Source organism: Rattus norvegicus, chromosome 1 (assembly GCF_021556685.1).
Source record: "Rattus norvegicus strain SHRSP/BbbUtx chromosome 1, alternate assembly SHRSP_T2T, whole genome shotgun sequence".
NCBI lineage: Eukaryota > Metazoa > Chordata > Mammalia > Rodentia > Muridae > Rattus > Rattus norvegicus.
The window spans coordinates 255,137,518-255,164,527 of record NC_141534.1 but is presented as its reverse complement, the minus strand read 5'-3'; the positions used below and the strand labels follow the sequence as shown (position 1 = coordinate 255,164,527).

Below are 27,010 nucleotides of genomic sequence, written 5' to 3'. Positions count from 1 at the left end.
ATTTGAAAGAACTGGGATGTTTCCTTTGATTCCTGATTTTGAGTAACAACTCTCCAAGAAAAGTAGTAGCCTTGGCAATACATGCCCTCGAACAAGTGAGCACAGACAGTTATTTCAAACATGTGGCCTGTGGCATCTGCAAAACACAATGCATTCTCCTCTTTGGTTCTGAACCTGCTCGGGGTCACACAAGGCTTTGCTGTAAACTGTGCCCAGAGCCAGCCTCTCTCTGCTTTAGAGCTAGGCATACTGGATGGAGGATGCTTAGCTTCCTATCTAGCTGCTCTGGAAGTGGATAAGTGTTTCACATAGATGTGGCAGCTGTGCACTGGAGCATGTTTGACAGTGCTTTGCAGATGTGAAATTGGCTTCTCCCATGCCTTCTCCAGGGAGATAGGCCTGCAGTTTCCAAAGGCATCTACAGTGCTGCCATGCTTGAGAAAGAGCATTGTTTCCCAGCTGAGATCAGAGTCTTTGGAGAATAGGAAGCAGCACAGGTATGTTTGGATCATGCAAAGATGAGTGTGAGAACTGTCAGGCATGGACTTGGGAACCTGACAGATGTGAGGAAAATGCTGCACTGGGAGTTTGATTTCCACTGCTAGGACTAGGGGTTGGTTCTCTGAGGAAGTATATCAGCGTGTGAATGGCCCAATATATGTCTTGCTTTGCCTCATTGTAGCTCTGGAGATATGGTTATTTCAAGTCACACCATCTTTTTTCTGTATTCCTACAGATTCCTGAAGGTGGCAGGAAGCACAGTAGATGCGGTTACCTGGCAACAGTAGGTATTCATCATCTTTATCTCACTTATCAGCTGCTGTGAAATGGAAGATAATTAGTTGTCACCAAGTTCACAGCTGACATTTGATAAACTACCCTTTATCTTTCAAGAAAAATTAAAATCATCTCTAAAGCTGTTATTAGAACACATGTTGTCTGATGTGCTATGACTTTATGTTATTATTTTCAAAACCATAACCCTCCCCCCAATACTGACAATTTAGAAATCCTCCCTATTAATGTACACTCTTAAATTAATCTGTCATGGATGAAGGATAATGGAGATGAAGTGTGACACCATTTCCCTGTAGGCCTTCCCTTGGGAAATGAATTTCTCTGTTTAAGAGAGGAAGCAGTTTTGACTGTTCAATATATCATGTGAACAGAGAAATAATATATTACCATCTGTAGTTTTAATTAGTGCCTAGAAATTTGATAATATAAAGCAGGTTAAAAAGAGAAAATATTAAGAAATTTGTATTATTGGGTTCGGTCCCCAGCTCCGAAAAAAAGAACAAAAAAAAAAAAAAGAAATTTGTATTATTTATTTGCTTATTTAGAAAAATTATTATTAAGAAAATAAAGCAGTTTTAGAAAAAGCCTCAACACTCCAGGAAGAATCTCATGTTGACAAGTTCTGTTACCTCAAGTGCAACTGGCCTTGTGAGGGTAGCTGTCCAGTGTGAGGGTAGCCATCCAGTGTGAGGGTAGCCATCCAGTGTGAGGGTAGCCGTCCAGTGTGAGGGTAGCCGTCCAGTGTGAGGGTAGCCGTCCAGTGTGAGGGTAGCCGTCCAGTGTGAGGGTAGCCGTCCTGTGTGAGGGTAGCCGTCCAGTGTGAGGGTAGCCGTCCAGTGTGAGGGTAGCCGTCCAGTGTGAGGGTAGCCGTCCAGTGTGAGGGTAGCCGTCCAGTGTGAGGGTAGCCGTCCTGTGTGAGGGTAGCCGTCCAGTGTGAGGGTAGCCGTCCAGTGTGAGGGTAGCCGTCCAGTGTGAGGGAAGCCGTCCAGTGTGAGGGTAGCCGTCCAGTGTGAGGGTAGCCGTCCAGTGTGAGGGAAGCCGTCCAGTGTGAGGGTAGCCGTCCAGTGTGAGGGAAGCCGTCCAGTGTGAGGGAAGCCGTCCAGTGTGAGGGTAGCCGTCCAGTGTGAGGGTAGCCGTCCAGTGTGAGGGAAGCCGTCCAGTGTGAGGGAAGCCGTCCTGTGTGAGGGTAGCCGTCCAGTGTGAGGGTAGCCGTCCAGTGTGAGGGTAGCCGTCCAGTGTGAGGGAAGCCGTCCAGTGTGAGGGTAGCCGTCCAGTGTGAGGGTAGCCGTCCAGTGTGAGGGTAGCCGTCCAGTGTGAAGGTAGCTGTCCAGTTTGAGGGTAGCTGACTAGTATGACTAGTGATGCAGCGGTGTGAAAGTAGCTGTCTAATGTGACAGTGGCTGTCTAGAGTGAAGGCAGCCATCTAGTGGGTACATTTAGGTGTTCTCTAAGTCTCTTGGTGTCTGTGCTAGCGTGTTGAATTTTGGAATCCTTTCTCCTTGAACAGCATCTCAGTTACTTGTCAGTGTGATGCAGTTTGGCTGCACCCGTTCTCCCTTGTCTGTCCCCTGTGTTATGTGGGTCCATGGTGGAACAATGAGAGTGAGAAAGGAAAATGAAGGGGATAGAATAATTATTCGAGGATCCAGAAGAACTTTGGGGTATTGGTAATCAATAACTCAAGTCACCGTGAGAACTGTTTTAGCCTATATTCAGACCCAGTTTACCTAAACAAGAAGTTTCAAGATTTTTTTTCCCCAGAAATTCTTGTCCTTCTTCGTGTTTCTGTGAGTCATAGAATAAGTCTCCGACTTGTCATTTATATTCACTCAGAAACCGGAAGGCAAACTCTGTTCCCTGGCCTTTGATTACTATATGTTCTGGGTTGAATGAGACATGTTCCCAAGATGTTCATGCATTTTAAGCACTTGGATCTCAGTTAATGTCACCATTTGGGAAGGCTATGGAGCCTTTAGGGAGTGGAGCCTTGCTGGAGGAAGTGCATCAGTAGGGGCAGGCTTGAGAGTTTTTATCTTTCCCCATTTCCTGTTCTTTCCCCCCAACCCCGCCCTGCAGGGCCCCAGCCTGTCACCCCTCTACCTCTCCCTCACTCCTGTTGTATTCAAATGACATGTGACCTTCCAGTTTCCTGGCCCACTGTGTTCTCCTAACTGTCCTCAGTCTTCCTGCCATGATAAACTCATTTTTTTTGAACTGCGATCCAGAACAGACTCTTCCCTCTCCTAACCTTCTCTTGGCCACAGTATTTTTCTCAGCTGCAGAGAGCAGTAACTAACACACTATCTCCTGATGTCAGTTGCTGTCCCTGGACCATAACTCGACTGCATTTGCTCTCTCCTGCACACCGAGGGAGGGTTTTCTTCTCTGAAGGTCCCTGCGCATGTGTGCCTCAGTGCCTTCCTTGTGTGCCCTCCTTGTGCAGCTTCCTTGTGTGCCTCATTCCCTTCCTACAGGCTGTTCCTTTTGTCTTCTCCCTACCATTCATATGCCTGACTCCTTGTCATCTTTTGAGTTTTAACCTTCATATCCTTGATTTTATTATCAATAGGTTCTCTCTCACTCTTTCTCTTGCTCATTTTACATAATACTTAAAATAATTTACAAAATATTTTCATAATTTGTTTTTTCACCATTTTGTATTTTTTCAAATTAAAAGGTATTTATTCAATTCATGACGTACCTTATTTAGACAATTGTTTATTAGGCATTTACTATTAAAGTATTAGTGGCTACATTGACAATATAACAGTGCACTAGAAACTCTTCCTGAATTTCATATGTTGACCAGGTCTGCTCTATGTGTTTAAATTGTTTAATTTAGAAGATCATGCTCCCAAATTTCCTGTGTTTTAAGGGCCAAAATACTTAATTTAATCTATCCATTGTGTAGAAACCCAGCAAGAATTATACCAATATTAAATTCTAATTACAGGCACAGTGGTATAGCTTATATCTAAATACTTTAAAAACAAACAGACACATGTATGTTTCGGAAAGGAGTAGAAACTAGAGGGAGATACTTAATTCTTGATAAAGGTGAATGATAAGAGATGAAAGCCATATTTATGTGACCTTTCTGGTAGTCAGTTAATCCATATTTCACAAAGTATATAGAATGGGAGCAGAAATAGGTGGTTATATCATAAGGAGGAACTAGAGGCTGGAAGAAGCTCATGGGAAAAATTCCAGAAGTGCACGTAAACTTCCCTTGAATCTCTGGTCCTGGCAATGCATGTGCTCACTGAGATCTGAAGAGCCGGGTTCAAAACAACAGCTGAAAAGCTAAAACTGTCAATATAGAAATTTCAGGTGCAGGTGTGCATGTGCGTTCTTTTATATTTAGCACACATTAATTATAATAAAACTAAGTTTTTCATGATCCAGATATTAGAATTAATTAACAACAATTTCATAGTAATTGTTGTAAACATTCAGGAGTTAGGGGGAAATGTCCACATTAATTGGTCACAGGGAAATGCAGTGTATTGTAAACTACGCACTCCTTGTGACACTGTGCTATAGTCTGCTTATGGAAGCATAAGGTCAACTTCAAACTTCCACCAGCAGTGAAAATATATAGTGTCTGTCTTTCTGTGCCTGGCTTATGTGCCCCACGCTCAGATATGTTGTTACCAATGATAGGAGCTCATTATTTATAATGACCACATAATATTCCATTAGAAAAATGCTTTTTAGAAATGCAAATGACATGAAGGTGATTTTGATTAATAAAGGACACAAAACACTAAGTTTTCAGACACAAAGACACTATTAATAGCAGATGAGACTTGGATGTTCAGAAAGAACAAAGGACACCGGAAACCACAGATTCTTGGTTAAATAAAAAACACTATTTTTCCTCTTTATTTTTTTAAAAACAGATGAATGTGAATTTGTGAATTATATTGTAGGGTTCACTACATTTGTGACTGTAAAATATGTATGACAAGACATCTACAAGGGTAAGAAAAACAGGCATTAAGTAGAAATACGGCTGTGGCATTCTTTTGCATGGATTAATATGGTATCATATTATGAAGACCAGTATGCACAAGTGAAAGTTTATTCTTAAAGGATTCACTTGTAAAATATTGGACACAGTTAGACATTTTTAAAAATCATAAAGAATAGCGACTGAATACTAAGAAATGGTGGTTTAATTTTAAAAAATCATAAAGAATGCTAAGAAATGGTGATTTAATTTTGAAAAATCATAAAAGGAAGAAAACAATGACAAATAGAGAAAATAAAAATAAATGAGAGAGTCAGAAATTAAACATAAAAAATAGTCGGGCTAACCATAACAAATCAATAATTGTATTAGGTATAATTGTTGTAAACTGTATAATTAATGCAAGGAAACTTAGATTGAATGACATAGAAGACCTAAATATTTTGCCTACAAGAGACATTTGAAGGTCTTTGGACCATTTTGAGTTGATTTTGTAAATGATGAGAGACAGGGGGTCTAGTTTATTGTATTATCTCTATGTGGATATGTATTTTCCTAGCATTATTTATCAAAGAGGCTATCTTTTCTCCATTAAATGTTTTTGACACATATGCCAAAAGTCAGATGATTGTACCGATGTATAAGTTTGCTTCTAGGTCCTCTGTCCTATCCCTGGTGTCTGTGTCTAGGTCCTCTGTGCTCTCCCTGGTGTCTGTGTCTGGGTCCTCTGTGCTCTCCCTGGTGTCTGTGTCTGGGTCCTCTGTGCTCTCCCTGGTGTCTGTGTCTGGGTCCTCTGTGCTCTCCCTGGTGTCTGTGTCTGGGTCCTCTGTCCTCTCCCTGATGTCCGTGTCTAGGCCCTCTGTGCTCTCCCTGGTCTCTGACTGCACTAGGACTTTCAGTCCTGTGCTATTTCCATTCCTTCCTACTATAGTAGTATTTGAAATTAAATGTGATGCCCAGGCATTATTGCTCCTGATTGGGATTGTGTTGTCTACTTGACTTCGGTGCATCCATAGAAAGAAAGCAAGGACTGTTGTCTACTTGTGTGGTTATTTCACTGCAATTTTGATAGGACTTTGCTCAGTTTGCAGTCCACTTTGATAGTATTGCAGTTTTCATAATATTAATTCTGTCAGCCCATGAGCCTGAGAAGAAACTCTAAAAGTGCTAGGGGGGAAAAACACTTCAAACCATGGTCATAGACAAGGATTTAAACCGGACAAAGTAGTCCAGAACCCCTTGCAAGACCTGACAAATGGGCTTGCATGAGATTTAAAAGCTTCTGCATGGCAAAGTAAGGAGTGAACAGAATGCATAAATAGAGGTTGGGATGAAAGGGTGTATTTGTTACTTACACATCTTACCACAGACTGGTATTAGAATGTATAAAGAACTAAAAGATGTAAATTCCAAAGTGCATATCCAAATAATTCAATCCATAAGTGGGGGAGTATAGTGGACAGTGCTTCTCAAAACACAAAGTACAAGCAGCAGTAGGTCCATGAGAAAGGCTTGCATCCTCAGCCACAAGGGACACACACACGGCAAATGCACGTGGAGATTTCATGTCCCCTTGTCAGAATGCCTATCAATGAAGCCAAACCCAGGACCGATGGAAAGGAGCCCTGGGTGATCCTGGGAAGAGTACAAACTGGAGCAGTCACTACGGAAGTCAGTCTGGAGGTTTCTCTAGATATTAAGGTTATGATTTATTATTGCTTTTCAGACATTCTTATTGTTTTTTACCCTTCTCCTGTGTTTACCTCCCCCTGAAGAGCCCCCTTTCCCATTTCCCTTGCATCCTGCTATTCTCTTTGACTCTCCGCCTTCTGTGTTTAGCTCCCTTCTCCTCCCTAAAGAGATCCCCTTTTCAGTTTCCCTGATCAGATCACATGGAGCCCTGTTATTCCCCTCTCTGTTGCTCCCCAGCCCCCTTATCCTGGAAATGGACCCATTAACTTTCCTGGTTTCCACAGCTATGACAGGATAAGGATATGTACTCACATCTGAATATTTGGAGTTAAGAGCTTCCAGTGAGGGAGAGCACGTGACATTTGTCTTTCTGGGTCTTGGTCACATTACTCAGTATGATCTTTTCTCATAAATTCTGTCCATTTATTTACCAAGTTCATTATTTCATTTTGTCTTTACAGCTCAATAGTATTCCACAATACATTCATATGTATGTATATATGAAGAAATAATATCATCTTTCACTCATCAATTAAAAGATATTTAAAGTTGTTTCCATTTCATAGTTATTGTGAGTAGAGCAACACCGATCATGGCTGAACGGTGTATCTGTGGCTAGAACATCAAGTCGAGTGACATAACTGGGTCATACGGACACTCATGTTTAGCTTTTGAGAGTTCACCACACTGATTTCCTTTTTTTTTTTTTTTCAGAGCTGGGGACTGAACCCAGGGCCTTGCGCTTGCTAGGCAAGCGCTCTACCACTGAGCTAAATCCCCAACCCCTGATCACACTGATTTCCATACTGACTGCACCAGTTTGAAATCCCACAGAGTATATTTATGATGACATAAATATTAGTAATACAATACATATAAAATGTAACGTTGGAAATTAACACATTTGAAAATAATCTTATTCTTTAATATTAAAGAAATTGTCACTGCCCAACTCTATCATTTATGCCCTAATTTCCCTGGTCCAAAAGCAGTTTGCATAGCTTACCCGCCAATATGTTTATTTCCATGTTTCTTTTTTCACCTCAAGTTGATTTTATTGAGAGAACTTTATCCCAGCAACAGAGTCAAAGTAGGACATTATATTTCTTCTCCTATCTTCTGGTCACCTGTATTCATGGGAATATCAAGCAAGAATAACCTAATATCTCTCTCTCTCTCTCTCTCTCTCTCTCTCTCTCTCTCTCTCTCTCTCTCTCTCTCTCATTTACGTTTCAAATGTTATTCCCTTTCCTGGTTTCCTGTCCATAAGCACTCATCCCCCCTCCCCCATACAAGTGGTCCCCCTATCCACCCCCCTTACTGCCCCCACCCCTGACATTCCCCTGCACTGTGGGTCCAACCTTGGCAGAACCAAGGGGTTCCTCTGCCACTGGTGCCCCGACAAGTCTATTCTCTGCTACATATGCAGTTGGAGCCATGGGTCAGTGCATGTATAGTCTTTTGGTAGTGGTTTAGTCCCTGGAAGCTCTGTTTAGTTGGCATTGTTGTTTTTATGGGGTTGCAAGCCCCTTCAGGTCTTTCAATCCTTACTCTAATTCCCCCAAATGGGGTCCTATTCTTAGTTCAGCGGTTTGCTGCTAACATTCACCTCTGTATTTGACCCAATCACAGAAAAACACACTTGATATGCACTCATTGATCAGTAGATATTAGCCCAAAAGCTCGAATTACCTAAGATGCAATCCACAGACCACAGGAAGCTCAAGAGGAAGGATGACCAAAATGTGGACGCTTCACTCCTTAAAAGGGAGAACAAAAATATCCATAGGAGGAGATATGGAGGCAAAGTTTAGAGCAGAGACTGAAGGAACAGCCATTCAGAGCCTGCCCCACATGTGGCCCATACATATACAGCCACCCAATTAGATAAGATTGATGAAGCTAAGAAGTGCATGCTGACAGGGACCAGATATAGATCTCTCCTGAGAGACAATTTCCATATTTCTTAATGACTGACTGAATCAATTATCTTGATTTTCCCCAATTCTCTTAATCAATTACTATGGAAGGCAAGAATTTAGTTCTCTTATGCTTCTGGCTTCATATGACTTTATCCCTTTATCCATCTTCCAGTATTTTATTTTTCAGTGGTTAGATCAAAATTCATTGTTCACATTGCTCCTATTAATTTTAAAGTTAATTTAGTTTGCATGAGAGAAAGAGAGGCATGGGTTCTGTGTGTACAGAGTCCAGAGAAGGGTGTCAGATACCCTCCCCTATCATTCTCTGTGTCATTCCTTTGAGACAGGATCCCCCCCCAGAACTCCCACTTTGGGTGGGCTAGGCTAGCAGCCAGCAAGCCACAGGGATCCTCCTATCTCTGTCCTGCATTGCTGGAGATCAGTGGTGGGAAAGTTCACACTCAGATTGTTACTTAGTGGTTATGAGCCTAAAGCACAGAAAGTGATCATGATCACTGAGCCATTTCTCCAGTCTCAGGCTATGTACATTTAATTCATAGATCAGATATATGGTATTCTTTGATTAGTATTTCACAAGTTTTTGTTTCCTTCAGTGTTGATAACCACCATTTTCTTTAGTTGCTAACTCCTCTTAATCTACCATTAACTCATCTTAAAACTCTACACAGTTGTAAATTTCTGTAAATGTGGATACTTAAGGTAGCAGCTGGCTTTGTCTCCTCAGAGACCTGCTCCTCCAGCCATCTCTACTGTTCCCATCTGGACCGGTTGATCTCGGTGCTTCCTGAACAGCTGTTGTCCTGGGCTTACCCTTCACCATCATCCTCTGGGTTCTCCTTGACTTTTTATTTATTGGATAAATAAAAACCCTTCTTTGAGGTTTATTCCCTCAACTTAGTGTATCTTTTCTCCCAGGAACCTAGTAGGGAAGATAAATGAGGGCTACACATGTTGAGCCTTGTCTTGCAGTCTGACTTCTGTGTTAGGTGCACACGGCTCTCCCTCGGGATGCACACCCACCCATGCTCCATTTCACTCTAGCTTCCATTGTAACTACTGAAAAATCAGTATCTTTAAAACTCTCCAATCTTTTCATTTAGACGGCTTTTCTCTCTTAATAATTAATAATTAGTAACCTCCCTGTCCCCAGGGTTCTTCTGTGTGACTCCCTTCATTCTGTCCAGTTGGTATTTGGTAGACACTCTGTCTGAAACCACACCGTCAGTTTAAGATCTTCTTAGTACATTTTCCTTTGATAAGGACCCTCCCCTCGGAACGCCGTCCCTTCTGGGGCTGTTACCAATCAGGTTTATTGACAGTCCTTAGGTTGCACTCTGAACTCTACATACTTCTCCATTTTGTTCTTACCTCTGTTTCCTTACAGATCCCCTTTGTCATCTACATTTTCTGTTGAAGTGTCTGCTTCTACAATGTCCACTCCTAAAGCTGCTCTGTCACTCAGAAGGTCCCCTTCAGGCCCCCTTTGCTTGTGTCTGGATAGATTGTCTCTCATTTCCTCCCCTCCAGTTGAAATTTGGATTTCTACTACTTCCAAAACCCCCTTTCTGTTCCTCAGAAAGCCCTTTTCTATCAGTCCTCATCCTGTCTCTGGACATACTGTCATCTGTTTGTGGTCTTTTCCCTCTGTCTTACTGTCGTTTTCTCTACTCAGGACTGCCTTCCTTCCCCGCATGTGTTCTCCTGTGTCCTTTGTTAATGCTGCAACCTCTGCTTCCTTCCCTTTTCTCCTTTATTTATCTTCATTTCTAACTTTAGAATTAAAGGTCCCTTCTCCCGAATTCCTGATTTTGAATTTCTAGTTTTGTTCATAAGAGCTGAATGGATTTGCTTTTACCCTTCAACCAATGAGTGCACAGGAAATTCCGGCCAGAGCGACAGACTTCTCACCATTTCTACCCATCGCTCCTTTGGTTGTTGTTCTCTAGTCCTCTAACTTTCCAGCTGAGTCTGCTCACATTGGAGGAAGGAAGGGGTGTTTGCCTCAGTGTCTAGAAGCTCGCAACTGTAGTTGGGATTGCCCTCCACCTCCCCAGTGCTTGATGGCCTGACCCAGCTCCACCTCGGTTGCTCTGCTTTTCTGGAAATGAGGCAGTTCCCCAACCACCCTGGGCAATGGTGCAGCTACTCATTCATCTCGGCACGCCGTTCACTCTGGACAACTAGTCAATCTTCCACATTTTTTATATAAAAATCAGATTTATACTGACTTGCTATGCTAGAGCTATAACAAATTTTAAATTATTTAACAATAAATTTATTACATTTGAACACATATATTTTATAGAAATTTACTTTATTTTTCAAAACCAGGAGAATTAATTAGCAAAAAGGCTTTGGTTTATATTGTTGCATCTCTTAACATCTGATTTAATTAAATGCATGCATTATTTTGTTTTAAACCTGCAAAGAAAATTTGGCTTCATTAAAGAAATGTGGTTGAAAGAGGAAAGAATATTTAAGAATATCATTTCCAGATAATTGCAGGTGTTCTCAGATATTAAAACAGAATGCATTGAATGATAGTGTCTTCTACATTATTTACTGAATATAAAACTTTGCAAGTGACCCTCTCACACCCTGGCCACTAGATCACACAGGTCTTGAGCTTTGCAGAGATCTCTTACCCATGGCTAATGCTATAATGGCCTGAATTTATCAATTGGAAAATAGTGCTTCACTGAATTGAGTTATATAGATCTTTCAAATGTTAACATATTTCATTATAAAATATCAAAATAATCAAACTCACTGATAGCACCAGTGACCTATCATAAGTCTGAAACCAGTTAAGTCATACAAGAAAGAGTTAGTCCTTTAGATGACAATCATCTAAATGGTTTTCTGTGAAGTAAGCTATGATTCTTGATCAGATGATTCTGAGAGTGAGTAAAGATTGAATGCTACTTTCTCAAAGCCTACTAATTGTGTATAGCAACCGTTGGGAGCTGAAACTCCATAGAGTCACTCATAGTGTGCTTGTTAGAAATGTAAATTTTCAGGTCCCATTATAGTACATTAGTCAGGGTTCTCTAGAGTAACAGAACTTATAAAATGAAGTTCTCTCTCTCTCTGTAAACACACACACACACACACACACACACACACACACAGAGGATTTTTTAAACTTATTTACAGGCTGTGGTCCAGCTAGTCCAACAGTGGTGCCTATGATCAGAAAGTCTAAGAATCCAGTAGTTGCTCAGTCCACAAGGTTGGATGTCTCAGCTGGTCTTTTAGTATATACACTGGAATCCCAGAGAAGGAAGGCTCTAATGCCAGCGAAGGGATAGGCTTTCTAGTAATGCAAGGGCAAGCAAAGAGCAAAAGCAGCAGCAGCAGCAACTGCCACCATTGCCGCTGCCACTGCCGCTTCCTCCTCCTTCTCCCCCTCCTCCTCCTCCCCCTTCTCCTCCTCCTCCTCCTCTTCCTCTTCTTCCTCCTCTCCCTCCCCTCCTCCTCCCCCTCCTCCTCCTCCCCCTCCTCTTCCTCCTCTCCTCCTCCTCCCCCCTCCTCCCCCTCTCCTCCTCTTCCTCCCCCTCCTCCTCCTCCCCTTCCTCCTCCTCCCCTTCCTCCTCCTCCTCCCCTTCCTCCTCTTCCTCCCCCTCCTCCTCCTCCTCTCCTCCTCTTCCTCCCCCTCCTCTTCCTCCTCTTCCTCCTCTCCTCCTCCTCCCCCCTCCTCTTCCTCCTCTCCTCCTCCTCCCCCTCCTCCTCCTCCTCTTCCTCCTCTCCTCCCCTTCCTCCTCCTCCTCTCCTCCTCCTCCTCCCCCTCCTCCTCCTCCTCTCCTCCTCTTCCTCCCCCTCCTCCTCCTCCCCCTCCCCCTCCTCCTCCTCCTCTCCTCCTCCTCCTCCTCCTCCTCCTCCTCCCCCTCCTCCTCCTCCTCCCCCTCTTCCTCTCCCTCCTCTTCTTCTTCCTCTCCTCCTCCCCCTCCTCCTCCTTCTCCTCCTCTTCTTCTTCCTCTCCTCCTCCTCCTCCTCTTCCTCTTCCTCCTCTTCTTCTTCCTCTCCTCCTCCTTTTTCTTTCTTCTTTTTCTATGTCCTTATATACGCTTCCAGAAGAAGTGGAACCCAGATTAGATCTGTATCTGAAATGTGTCTTCCTTCCTCAAAGATCCCTATTAGAAGTAGAACTTCTTATTTCAAATTAAGCAGAAATTCCTCACAGATGTGTCCTCTATTCTTGAGTTTTAGTTAACTCTAGATGAAGTCAAGTTGACCACCAAGAATATATCCAGAAAATAAGAAACCTTGAAATTCCAGGTACTTCTGGTATACTTGAAAGTTTGGGAACCACTGTGAGATAAGAAAGCAGTCTGTATCTGATGCTTAAGAATACATTTGTCGGGACTTTGTCCCAGCTGCTGAGCAGGGAGAGGTGTGGCTCTGCAACAGATACACAAGATGATGAGAGATGCTGGGCCCCGCACCCACCACCAGTAGCTGCTGCAGATTATAATTAGAGTCAGTTGAAGATTATAATTCTTCTAACACTTTGAATGTGAAGACTGTGTCTGAGACCCCAGCAGTGTCACTAGTGTCTGAAGATGAAGATGATGACGATGCTACCCCACCTCCAGGGATTGCTCCACGCCCAAAACACACAAAATTTGTATATACAAGTTCTGTGATTGAATCACTTCCTGTTACTCCAACTCAGGATGTGGCTACATTTTCTATTTCTCCTACTGAGAATAACACCACTCTGCCAGATGCTTCGACCCATAATACTGAAAAGCAGAAGAAGAAGCCTAAAATGTCTGATGAAGAGATCACTCATAGTGAGTGTGGGCAGTCCCAAGAAGAACTATACACGGTTCGAGATGATTGGACAAGGTGCTTCAGGCACAGTGTCTCCTGCAATGGATGTAACCACAGGGCAGGAGGTGGCCATCAAACAGATGCATCTTCAGCAGCAGCTGAAGAGAGAACTGATTGTTAATGAGATCCTGGTCAGAGGGAAAACAAAAACCCAAATACTGTGAACTACCCGGACAGCTACCTCATGGGAGATGAGCCATGGGTTGTCATGGAATACTTGGCTGGAGGCTCCTTGACAGATGTGGTGACAGAAACCTGTATGGATGAAGGCCAGTTATCAGCTGTGTGCAGAGAGGGTCTACAAGCCTTGGAGTTTCTACATTCGAACCAAGTCATTCACAGGGACATCAAGAATGACAATATTCTGCTGGAAATGGATGGCTCTGTCAGGTTAACTGACCTTGGATTCTGTGCACAGATAGCTCCAGAGCAGAGCAAAAGGAACACCATGGTGGGAGCTCCATATTGGATGGCACCTGAAGTTGTGACACGCAAGACCTGTGGACCTAAGGTTAGCATCTGGTCCCTGGGTATTATGGCAATTGAAATGATTGAGAGGGAGCCTCCATACTTCAATGAAAACCCTTTGAGAGCCTTGTACCTCATTACTACCAATAGAACACCAGAGCTTCAGAACCCCGAGAAGTTGTCAGCTATCTTCCAGGACTTTTTGAACTGCTGTCTTGAGATAGATGTGGTGGAGAGAGGTTCAGCTAAAGAGCTACTTCAGCATCAATTCCTGAGGATTGCCCAGCCTCTCCAGCCTGACTCCACTGATTGCTACAGCAAAAGAGGCAATGAAGAACAATCACTGAAACCATGCTCACCCCAGCCTCAAGTGCCAAGCCTTCTATGAAATGAACACTCATTTCGGGAACTCTGACCCCTCGTGTCCTCTTCTCCTTTCCTTGCTTCTCCCATTTCCCCATCTAGTGCTCTCAAGTCTTTGATCCTTGGGAACTGTCTAGCACTGAAGAGAACTGCAACTGGACGACTAATCCAGCAAAGGCCATTTCTAAATAGGAATTCCCTTCCATGGAGGGGACTGATGAGCAAGGGTTTACCTGAATAAACCTGTTTCTACAAAACAGAAATCTCAACATCCCGTTCCTTACCCCTCACACTCAGTTCTTAGCTGTATAAACTTGTGGTTTGAAGCATTATCAATTTGCGATCAGTTGACATTGCTTTAGTTTTTTATTTCTGTGACCAAATTGCCCAAACACTTCATTGTATTTGAAAACCAGAACAGCCTTGAAATGCCATGGGGCCTGATAATCTGCTAGGGGTTTGAAGAGGCTCTGTTTCCTGAACCATGACCTTGGTGCAGCTGATCCTGACACGTGAAAACTATCACGCTTTTCTTTGTGAGTGCTTCTAGCAGCCGTTTTGGAGAATCATAGCCCGGTAGTGTTCCCTTGCTACTTCTAGTGAAATGGTCTGAGCTATGTAGCAGCTTTTGATTCCCTGCATCCCATAGGCTGCTGCCTGCATTCTGTCCTTATTTATAGCATTGAGAGATTTCCTACAGCACATGCTGAGTACAAGACACGTGAGAAGTCAGACGGAAAGTGCAGCTACTTTTAGCACATGGCTGGCTTCAGCATATACTTGTATGATACTTCAAGATCTCAGCTTGTTTCTACCTGGGACTAGATCTTCTATTAGCTTAACTATTTGAGTCAAAAGAGAATGTCTGCAATTAGGAAATGATGTGCTACTACTAATAAAGGGACCCTGTTTTTAAGTGCAAGACCAGGCTCTCTGCAAGTGGACGTGCTTACTCTGGCTATTCGATTTGTTACCTCTTACTCTCTGTGGTTTTGGGTCTCCTGCTCTGGTAGGATGCTTGGCTGGCATTGTGGCTTGTCATGTCAGCCCCCTGACTACCTTGTCATTCTCAGAGGTCCTACCTCCTTAGCAGCACAAGCTTATATTTCCTTCAATAAAAGGAGATGAAAATATTCTAAAAAAAAGAATTCATTTGTTACCAAGGTTCTTCCACAAAACTTTATACAGAGGCTTCTGTTCTATGAGAGAAAGGATCTAGAATATTGTCCTGGACATTGGCTTTTATAAAATTCCTACTCTTGGGTGTCAAGATCATAGCTCGAAGTCATTTAATTTTTAGTAATTTTTCTCATATAAAAGTTGGGACTTTCCTGTCTTTGGCTCTAGTCTGTTATGATCCACATCAGCCTTGACTCCTGCTATGTCAGAGAAATGAATCATGACAGGTACACAAAAGCTGGAAGCCTGAAGAGATGCGTTTTGTAATCTGAGGGTTTGTGATTTAAAAGAATAATAAACGAACATTTAAAATCTCACTGCCAAAACAACTGTGAATTTACCCAGTATAAATAAATTCTAGTAAAACAGTTCAGAGAATAGCATTAATTCACGAGTACTTCTCAAGCAATGGGACATTAGAATGACTTGCTAAACAAAGTCTGTGTGTAAAAGAAAAAGTTAAATCTGCCATGTATATAACCAATCTCAGAGCAAAAATGCTAACAAAAGACATACTTTATTTAGAAAAAATTGGAAAGTATTTAAGGAAGTGAGTCACAGAGATCTTAAAACATACTTAAACACTCTTTTGGAAGCAAAAGACCTTTAGGATGTGCATCATAGTTTGGTAGAAATAGCAAAGCCTTTGAAGTAAAATAAACCTGACACAATCTCTCTGATCCTTGGTAGATTTAAGAGAAGCAAATCCTTCAAAGCTTGCTTTCCTCATCTGTAAGTTGGGGTCAATACCTGCCTCGACAGTCACCGTGAAGGTTAAACCACAGAGCCGCACTCGGCCCAGGCACATTATAGTGACCCCTCCTCATCAAGTGTGAGCTCGCTGCTATCTCTGATCTCTTATCATCTCTGTATGTATGAAATTATATCACTACAGAATACAGATACAGTTATTTCATGTTTATTTCTGACCACGCTAATAACTCTCTATGAATCTGTCAAAACTTATTCTTGTCGGCTTCTCAGCCTCAGGTTACTGAGTGATTCTGTAGGGTAATTTTGTTATACTTTTATTAATTCATTAAGAAATGTTCTTGAGTACCTACTATGTGTGGGTAAATGCTATGGACAGACAGTGAAGCAAGAAGAAACAATACTCTTTGCTATGGAAAGCTTAGAAGTCTTCTGGCTAGCAGTGAAATTATCCCTTGAGTGATCACTTGTGCAAAGCAATAATTGTTCTCTTTCTTCTGGAAGGGCAAATAGAAGTGGAGTATTATTAGTCAACTTAGTAAGAACCAGAATGGAAGAAAATTCTTCTATGCACCATCAGAAAGACAGAACTCTTACCTGGAAAGACCCCTGCAGATGACTTTAAAGGAGAGAATACCAGATGAAAACCGTTAAGTACATGCAGAGAGCAGAGGAAGGGGTGGGAAAGACAAGGAGGGAAGTCAGTTGCAGTATTTAGAGACTGGTCTCTTAGAAGACGAGATGGGAGCCAACATAGAAAAAGTGAGTGGGCGAATTACCTGTTTGTGCACATCCCCTGGGGTCTGTGTTCCTGGCAGAGGAGCACCTAGATTGAAGCGTGAGGCTGAACTGGTCTTTGGTGTCTCAATAGTTCTTCCGACTCAGGATCGTAATGACCCCGCTGAGAGGATGGCGAAAACATCTGCCATTGTACTTACAATTACAAGTGTTTAATGAGTTTGGTCTGTAATTGCTATCATTAGAGAAGTCATATTTCTAAATATTCATTAAATTCCAGGGCCTCTAAAAATGATCCATGTAGCACATTCATGCAATGATAACTTTTTAAGTTGCTGTTTTCTTCCGTATGTAATGCATTTTAAACAATTATTTGAAGTGGAAAATGTTTTTACTGAGATGGAGGTGTGGCACAGTAGTGATACTCTGTAATGTACAAGGCCCTGCGCACTCCTTAGAACCATGAAAATAAAGAAGTGAAATTGGACTTTAGCAAAACAATATCTAATGAAATCCAAGAAAAACCTGGAGTTTAGTTAATAGTTGTGTGTGTGATTTTACAAATATAGAATTTCTGAATAGTTTTTCTTGTCAAAAGCCATGAAAATGTACAAGCTATGCTGTATTAAGGATGTTCATAAGGCTGAAGAGAGGATGTGACTAGTGTCACATGTCCTCCACATCTGCAGTTGCTCTTAGCAGTGGGCTTTACATAAATGGCTTCTGTTTTAGTTCACTTTCTATTGTGACAAACACTGACCAAAGTCAATATAGGATGACTTTATTTAGCTTACATTTCTCAGCCATACTCCATCATTGAGTGAAGCCAAGAAAGAAATTCAAACAAGAAAGGAGCATGGAGTCAGGAACTGAAAAACAGAGAGCAGAGAGAAATGCCGCTTACTGCCTGCTCCCCATGATCTTCTCCTTCAAGGGCCTGTGCCCTGCTACCCCAATCATTAATCAAGAACATCTCACATACTTGTGTACAAGCAATCTGATGGAAACCTTTTCTTAACCAATGCACACTCTTGTCAGATGCTTGTGTCAACTTGACAAAAAACCAAAAAGCAATTGATCTCTTGTCAACTTTATATACCAATACATAACTATTAAACTATAGCCTTTTCTTTCTTCTTTATCCCCAATATGTTGTGTTAATATTATAGTATGAATATAGTTTAACTCTAAAAGTCCAACAATTTTTTAAAACATCAAACACTTAAAAAAAATTCAGTCTCCTTAAAATATCCAAATTCTCCCAACATGGATTCCTATAAAGTATAAAAAAAGGAAAAAAAAAGAAAAGGAAAAAATAAAATAGTTTGTTGTTACTCCAAGAAGAAAGAACTAGGAGACAGTCATAATCTGAACAAAGCAAAAACAAGCTTCAAAAATGTTAAATTAAATCTTGTCTCTCTCTATATCCTGAATCTGGGCTCTACCATTTAAAGAACACATAGCTCATCTTAATGATTCAGTCCAGCCCCACTCAGCAGCTGCTGCTGTCTTTGGTAGTCCTCCCCAGGTCCTGATCTCCCAATATGCTGGAGTCACCTCCACGAGTGGCCTCTTGGCTTCCATTCAGGGACTGTAGCTCTGCCACACAGTGCCAAACCTCTCTATGATCCCTTCAGTCTTGGAAAATTCCACTGCTACTATGGCTGCACTTTCATCAATGGCCTCTCCTAACTTTCAGTGATGCCAAGATCAATTGCTCTCAATGAACCCTTCGATACTGCAGCTCTCAGGACACCCAAATCAGTATTTACCTGGAAGATTGTTACACACCACCAAGTGTAACTGTCAGCATGAGATGAGATGCTACTTTTAGCCCACTTTGGCCCACCACAGTGGTCTGAGCCTGAAGAAATACTCCCTCATGATCTCACCTCAGTAATGCCAGTCTCTCATTCCAATTGCATCCTCCTCTCCCCCGCATCCACTCCTCCCCGTTTTCCCTTCAGAAAAGAGCAGGCTTTCCAGGGATATCAACCAAACCCAGCATAACAAGATGCAATATGACCAAGAACAAACCCTCATATCAAGGCTGGATGAAGCAACCCAGTGGGAGGAAAAGAACCTCAAGAGCAGGCAAAAGAGCCAGCAGCTCCCCTGCTTCCACTGCTAGGAGTCACACACACATACACACACACACACACACACACACACACACACACAAAGCCCAAGCTAAACAACCCAGCATGTGTGCACAGGACATAGTTTAGATCCATGCAGGCTCCCTGGTTGCTGCTTCAGTCCTTATGAGCCCTGCTCATTTGATTCTGTGGGACTGTTCTCCTGGTGTCCCCTATCCCTCTGACTCTAGCAATCCTTCCTCCATCTCTTCTATGGAGTTCCCTGAACCACGGCTGTGAGTCTCTTCATCTGCTCCATGGCTGCTGGGTGAAGCCTCTCTGGTAACGATTGGGCTAGGTGCAGATCTATGAGTATAGCAGAATATCATTAGGAAGTGTTCATTTACTATTTTTTGTCAGTGGTTTCTTCTTAAAGACAGCTAATTTCTCAGTCCCAGCTAACCAGCATCATATGTCCCAGTAAAGGAAAGTTTCGCCTCAGTAGTTTTAGTCTGTTGCTAACCAGAGATGATTTCTGACCAGAAACCACAGATTCTTAATACAAAATACCACAGGAATGGCTCTGATAGAGTTTCTCCAGCTCTCTCACACTTCCCTCTGGAACTTCATAAGTCAGGTCTCCATCATCTGCCCGGCTCTCTTTCTTGTTCCCACAACTGCTCAGTGAGCTCTGAGTGCTCAGTGCAATATCTATGACAGAGTTCCAAACTCCTGCAATTCCCCAAAAAGCAACATGGCGAGGTGTGTCGCAGAGATACCCAATGCTAGTACAAATCCTCAGCCATGGAAAATTGGTGTTTTGTGTAATATATTGTTGAAAATGAGGTAAGAGCTAACATTAACTCAGAGCTTTCTATGCACCGGTACTGTTGTGGCTCCTTATCAATGTAAACTTGATAAAGTTCTTGTAACCTGTGCTAAAGGGGAGTCCAAACAAGCAGAGTTAACATCACCTGTGAGTTTTCGAAAGGACAGTCCCAGTCCCTACTGCAGTCCTTATAAATTAGAATGTGCATTTAATAATACACTCACATGCTTCACGCACATACACGAGTTCCAGGAATGCTGCACTAACAAAACAAAGCTCACGGATCCCAGTTCTCCCTAGGCAAGTAAACATCAAAAAGAGCACATCGAGCGTCTTGTCTGAGGAGTCTCTGGGACACGATGACGGTCCAAGGTTTAACTAATATTTTTCCCCGCAGAGCAGCACCCATATTCTACCCATTCACCATTTCCCTCACTACTTTGAAGAAGCATACTTCATAACCTATTTTCTAGAAAAAAAAAGTAATAAAAGTAATCAATCATTCAGCTTCCACTTGAAATTTCCACTTTAAAAGCATTTGCCCCGACAGAAAGGCTAAATTTAAGCACCTGGTCTAAACAATGAACCTGAAGATTATAGCTGAGTCTGTGTGTGACTGGGGGTGAGGCAATCACGTGCTTCCTTAGTTCTGAAGGAACTTACCTCTTGGTTGTACTTGAAAACCCAAGTTTAACTGTTGGCAGGATTCTCCCACAGGCTTATCCTGATGAGCAAAAGACAAGAGCAAGTGGAATAGACAGACCTTAGCCTGAGGAGATGAGCGAGCTGGCGTACAAAACAGAAAATGTCGTTTTTATGAGCTAGGAGGTATTTTTATGGTTTGCCTTGAGTGAATAGTCTCTGATGTTGGGAGAACAGACTGGAAACAGCTGGGCTGCACTTTGGATCAGTTGCCACAGCAACTTGATACATTTGTCTCTGGTGTCATTTGATCCCTTTAAGAGCTGTATTACCTCAGCATGGATGTTTGACTTTGGGGCTTTCTGTTCAGTAAGCATGTCTGATTGTATTTCTCAGATTACATGCAGTGTTAATTATATTCATTTGGAAGTTAGGAGTTTAGGATTACAGAACATAGCTACCTCACAGGTGACTGGAACTCAGGATCCTATCAAACTATCATTATATAACTGTCAAAAGTCTAATTTCCAAGAGCAAAAATCACACCTGATGTTATCAGGGAAAACCGTGCAGATTTCAAAGCCACCTCAAAATCTCAAATTTAGTAATATATTCCATTTTTGTGCCTCAGGTAAACTTTACAAACAATACTTTTGTAACTTAATCCTGATGTAAGTTTATGTCAGTAGTTACATTTAACTTTTTTCTTGGCCAAAATTTTAAGCAAGAGGCACTCCATTTGGATATTCAAAGTAAAATTGAACACACTTGTAGGATATGAAAAACAGCTTAATTTTTTCCTTTTAAGCATGTGAATGACTGATGTGTTGATGAGAGACTGAGAGTGAGCTCAGCTACTGTCCTTAGATAAATGACCGACTACATTCTGTGAGGCGTTTGCCCTGACAGACATTTGTTCTCCTTTGGCCAAGCGTCTACTTTCCCTCTTTTTGATGAGAAATGGTCAAGCAGCTTCATCCTGTCTCCCAGGTTCACAGCAGCTGCAGTCGTAAGTCTTGATGCGGGTGCATCTCTGTGTCTCTGTCCACTGTCACCCCACCCTTCTCTAAAACTCGTCACTTTTATCTTGAGAAACAAAAGCTCCTAAGAGTTCAGCAAAGAAAGGGAAGTATAATGTCATTAGAATTTATGTTGGATGGTTTTGAGAATTGCAGAAAATAATTTCATTGTTGTCTAGAGTTACATGGCTGTTGCTGGGCAGACAGTTTCCTGAACATCGCCATTATACAGCAGCATAATTGTGGCTTCCTGCTGGCATTTGGTGTGGAGTTGATCACTGTTTCTTGTCTTGCCCTCTTTGTTTCTCTCTTCCCACTTCATTTCATACAAATAAAAGGAAACAAAGTTAGCGGTAAATAAAAGAACCACTAACAACAAACACTTCTGTTAAAGTTCCTTCACAGACGTCAAGGAATTCGAATTTTCTGTAATTTTAAAATTCACTTACACCGTGTGTAATTAGTGTAGTTTTTCCAATGCATGCCCAACTTTCTCATGAGATGCTTTCATGTGAATCACATGAAAAATGTGGCCAAGCATGGTAAGTACTTTTAAGATTTGCATTTCTCATTCTCTGTGGGTAATTCTGTAAGTCTGGGGTTAGCCTAATAGGGTTGTAGGGGGGCAATGAGAAACCAGTGAGGTCTGGAAAACCATCCTCCATTGGGGAAATTTGGCATGACCTTAGTGGCAGAGTAATGATTCCTTGTAACACGGAGGATGTTTCATTTCATAAAAAGCTGAGGTTTGTTGTGTGGAGGGTACAGAAAGACTCCCAGGCAAGGAGCACAGGACCATCACCACCAGCAGCACTTTCAAGGTCAAGAAACCAACATGGCATTCAGGCTAAAGAATGAGCAGCTACAAACTTCAGAAATACCAGACACATCTTCAGATTCTAAGCCATTTTCCAGACTGCATCTCTCTATCGCAATAACCAAGGCCACGGTGATCCCCTTTGGGTTTACAAGAACCCTGAGCTGAGGACCAAGGTTGAACATCCTTCTTCCTGCCCTACTGCTACACATGGCTAAGCCCCTGAATTCCAAACACTGTATTTCAAAATGCATTTTAAATAAAGCATAGAAAGCCTCCATAAAATTATGAATTTGTTTGTGTATAATAAGAAAGACAAGAAAGACTTGTGGGTATTGGGACAAAGGAGAGTCCTTCTTAGACCATTCTTCATTGCTTTGGTCAATGTTTTATATGATATTCATGCTTTTCAAAAAAATATTATGTCCAATTTTCTGAGGAACCTCCAGACTGATTTCCACAGTAGTTGTACCAGCTTGCAATCCCACCAGCAATGGAGGAGTGTTCCTCTTTCTGCACATCCTCACCAGCTCTGCTGTCACCTGAGTTTTGATCTTAGCCATTCTGACTGGTGTGAGGTGGAATCTCAGGGTTGTTTTGATTTGCATTTCCCTGATGAGTAAGGGTGCTGAACATTTCTTTAGGTGCTTCTTGGCCATTTGATGTTGCCTAGTTCAGAATTCTTTGTTTAGCTCTGTACCCCATTTTTAATAGGGTTATTTGGTTCTCTATAGTCTAACTTCTTGAGTTCTTTGTATATATTAGATATTAGTCCTCTATCTGATGTAGGATTGGTAAAGATCTTTTCCCAATCTGTTGGTTGCTGTTTTGTCCTATTGACAGTGACCTTTGCGTTACAGAAGCTTTGCAATTTTATGAGGTTCCATTTGTCAATTCTTGATCCTAGAGCATAAGCCATAGGTGTTCTGTTCAGGAAATTTTCCCCTGTGCCCATATGTTCCAGGTTCTTCCCCACTTTCTCTTCTATTATTAGTTTCAGGTTATCTGGTTTTATGTGGAGGTCCTTGATGCACTTGGACTTGAACTTTGTACAAGGAGATAAGAATGGATCAATTTGCATTCTTCTACATGCTGACCTCCAGTTGAACCAGCACCATTTGTTGAAAATGCTGTCTTTTTTCCACTGGATGGTTTTAGCTCCTTTGTCAAAGATCAAGTGATCAAGGTATATAGGCTCATTTCTGGGTCTTCGATTCTATTCCATTGAGCTACCTACCTGTCTCTGTACCAATACCATACAGTTTTTATCACTATTTCTCTGTAATACTGCTTGATGTCAGGAATGGTGATTCCCCCAGAAGTTCTTTTAGTGTTGAAGATAGTTTTTAAGATATCCTGGGTTTTTGTTATTCCAAATGAATTTGCAAATTGCTCTTTCTAACTCTAGGAAGAATTGAGTTGGAAATTGGATAGGGATTACATTGAATCTGTAGATTACTTTCAGCAAGATAGCCATTTTTACTATATTATTCCTGCCAATCCATGAGCATGGGAGATCTTTCCATCTTCTGAGATCTTCACTTTCTTTCTTCAGAGACTTGAAGTTCTTGTCATACAGAGAGTTCACTGTCTTGGTCAGAGTCACATCAAGGTATTTCATATTATTTGTGATTATTGTGAAGGGTGTTGTTTCCCTAATTTCTTTCTCAACCTGTTTATCCTTTGAATAAAGGAAGGCTACTGATTTGTTTGAGTTAATTTTATATCCAGCCACTTTGCTGAAGTTGTTTATGAGCTGTAGGAGTTCTCTGATAGAATTTTTGGGCTCGCTTAAGCATACTATCATATCATCTGAAAATCGTGATTCCTTTCCACTTTGTATCCCTTTGACCTTTTTTTTTTTTTTTTTTTTTTGTCTGATTGCTCTGGCTGGGCCTTCAAGTCCTATATACTCCCTACTTATATTGAGTAAGCAGGGAGAGAGTGGGCAGCCTTGTTTAGTCCCTGATTATAGTGGGGTTGCTTCAGGTTTCTCTCTAATTAGTTTGATGTTGGCTACTGGTTTGCTGTATATTGCTTTTACTATGTTCAGGTATGGGCCTTGAATTCCTGATCTTTCCAAGACTTTTAAAATGAAGGGGTGTTGAATTGTGTCAAATGCTTTTTCAGCATCTAATGAGATGATCACATGGTTTTTTTCTTTGAGTTTTGTTTCTTTGAGTTAGATTACGTTAATAAATTTCCGTATATTGAACCATCCCTGCATCCCTATGATGAAGCCTACTTGATCATGATGGATGATTGTTTTGATGTCTTCTTGGATTCAGTTTGGGAGAATTTTATTGGGTATTTTGCATCAATATTCATAAGAGAAATTGGTCTGAAGTTCTCTTTCTTTGTTCAATCTTTGTGTGGCTTATGTATCAGAGTAATTGTGGCTTCATAGAATGAATTGGGTGATGTACCTTCTGTTTCTATTTTGTGAAATAATTTTGAGTATTGGTTTTAGGTCTTCTTGAGGGTATGCTAGAATTCTGCACTAAACCCATCTGGTCCTGGCCTTTTTTTGTTCGGGAGACTTTTAATGACTGCTTCTATTTCTTTAGGGGTTATAGGACTGTTTGCAATCCATAGGAAAAACAACAGTATCAACTAACCAGGCCCACCAGAGCTCCCAGGGACTAAACCACCAACCAAAGAGTACACATGGAGCAACCCATGGCTCCAGCTACATATGTAGCAAGAGGATGACATTGTCAGGCAGCAATGGGAGGAGAGGCCCATCGTCCTGTGAAGGATCATGCCCCAGTGTAGGGGAATGCCAGAGAGGGTAGGTAGGAAGGAGTGGGTGGGTGGGTAGGGAATCACCTTCATAGAAGCAGGGGGAGAGGGGTTGGGATAGGGGTTTTCTGGAGGAGAAACCAGGAATGTGGATAACATTTGAAATGTAAATAAAAAATATCCAATAAAAGAAACGGATAAAAAGGAATATTAAATCGTTAAAAAAAATCACTATTAAAAGAATTGGGGTGACACATAGAGAAGCAGAGCTGAATGCAAGCCAACTTTTCTAAGTCATTTATTTTTCCTGGGACTACTATTTGCTTGAGTTTGAGGTCAAGAAATTGAAGAAAAGGCAGTATGTAATATTGTGATCTACCTAGTGTTTATGAGTCCTCTGCTCAGAGATTTATAGAATGTTACTAAAGGGCACAGTTTCCTTCCCAGCACTTCTAGAAACAGCAGTGGACAAGCAATTTTTAGCCCAGTTATAGTAAGAATTTTAATTAACAGAAAAGAATGCAAAGCCTATATATCTAATATTTAGTGAACAGATGAGAAGAGCCACCGAGTTCTCCAACACAGCGCATTCTCCTCACTAACTGATAGTGACTCGTGTTCGTATTCAGCTTTGGCCTGCCAAGAATGTGAATGTATCTAACTAGTAGAACAAGAGCAGTACATGTTAATATATAGGATTAAACCACGTCTGTATCTAATAATCACCCATGAAAAAGCAGCTTCATAAGCTTCACCGTAATGCCAAACCCAACCATTGAATATAAGTTGTATCTTGAGGTTTCATTGTAGGGGATGGAACAGTGATCGTAAAGGTTGCTAATAAGATAGCTTTCCTGATCACAACATAAATTGCCTGAAAAACACTCAGAGATGTTTACAGTCTAACAATATCACACCTTACTGTAGGTTTTAAGACTTGCAGCCTTTACTGTGTAACTATGTAGCTGTTAGTATGTTTTCTCCAGTCTCTCTATTTTCAAGAGCTTTTGCCACAGCTATTAAAAGATCATTTGATTTTTGTACTTAAGTCCATTTGTACGATTTTATACGTACTGACTGACATATATGAATTTCTGGGAGCAAACCACCTTGATCTTGATATGAGCCTGTCTTATTTTTGCTAGTATTTTATTGAGGGTTTTTACATCAGTATTCCCTGGGGATAGTGGTCTGTAGAGTTGTTGTTGTTGTTGCTGTTGTTGTTGTTGTTGTTGTTGTCGTTGTTGTGTCTTTTTGTTATGATAAACTTAAGAAGTGTTGTTTATAATTCTTTGAAAGTATGATAGAATTCTGCTGTGAATTCATCTGGGCCTCCCTTTAGTCAGAAGGGTTTTTATTACTGTTTGGTTTCTTTGTTATACATCTGTTTAGGTTGCTGATCTCTTCTTGGCATAACTTCAGGAGTTTGAATGAAGCAAGAAATTCATTCATTTCTTTTAGATTTTCCAAATCATTCTAGTACATGTTTTTAAGTATTGTCCTATGATATTCTGAATTTCTTTGGTGTCTATTAATGTTTCTCCTGCTGGTTTCTGGTTGTGTTAATGTGGATCATCTCTCTCTTTCTTTTGGTTAGCTGTGGCAGAGGTCTGTCAATTTTGTTCATAGTCTCCAAGAACTGGTCCTAAGAGTCATTAGTTCTTTTGATTGTTCTCTTTGTTTTTTTTTTTTTTTTTTTTGGTTCTTTTTTTCGGAGCTGGGGATCGAACCCAGGGCCTTGCGCTTCCTAGGTAAGCGCTCTACCACTGAGCTAAATCCCCAGCCCCCTCTTTGTTTTATTTCATTAATTTCTGCTTTGATTTTTATTGTCTCTGTAATGGTCTGGGTTTGAATTTCTTTTTCATCAAGTCATTATTTGTACTCTTTGTTATTTTTAATATAAGTACTAAGACCTATAAACTTCCCTCATCTGACTGCTTCTAATGTGTTGGGGGTGGGGTGTTGAGTTTTCATTTTTATTTAGTTCCAAGAACATTTTGGCTTCTTTTCTGTTTCTCCTTTGACTCATTGTTCAGTACGGAGCTGTTTATTACCATAAGCTTATACACTTACTAAAAGTTTGTTTGCTGTTGATTTTAATTCTAATTACCTAATGTTCAGATATGATACATGGAATTATTTTGATTTATATATTTTTATTTTATTAAGGCTAGTATGAAGT

General features: G+C 41.3%; 1 protein-coding gene and 1 pseudogene across 22 annotated transcripts in view; both read left to right on the top strand.

Moving 5' to 3' along the window:
• Hpse2 (heparanase 2 (inactive)) overlaps positions 1–27,010 on the top strand; it is a 705,780-nt gene that overhangs the window by 482,308 nt on the left and 196,462 nt on the right. For all 22 annotated transcript variants that reach the window (XM_087578435.1, XM_087578476.1, XM_087578514.1 and 19 more), the window contains 1 exon segment: positions 737–784. In XM_087578435.1, the coding sequence (XP_087434561.1) occupies positions 737–784 (48 nt within the window).
• Positions 11,283–14,095, top strand: Pak1-ps1 (p21 (RAC1) activated kinase 1, pseudogene 1; annotated as a pseudogene).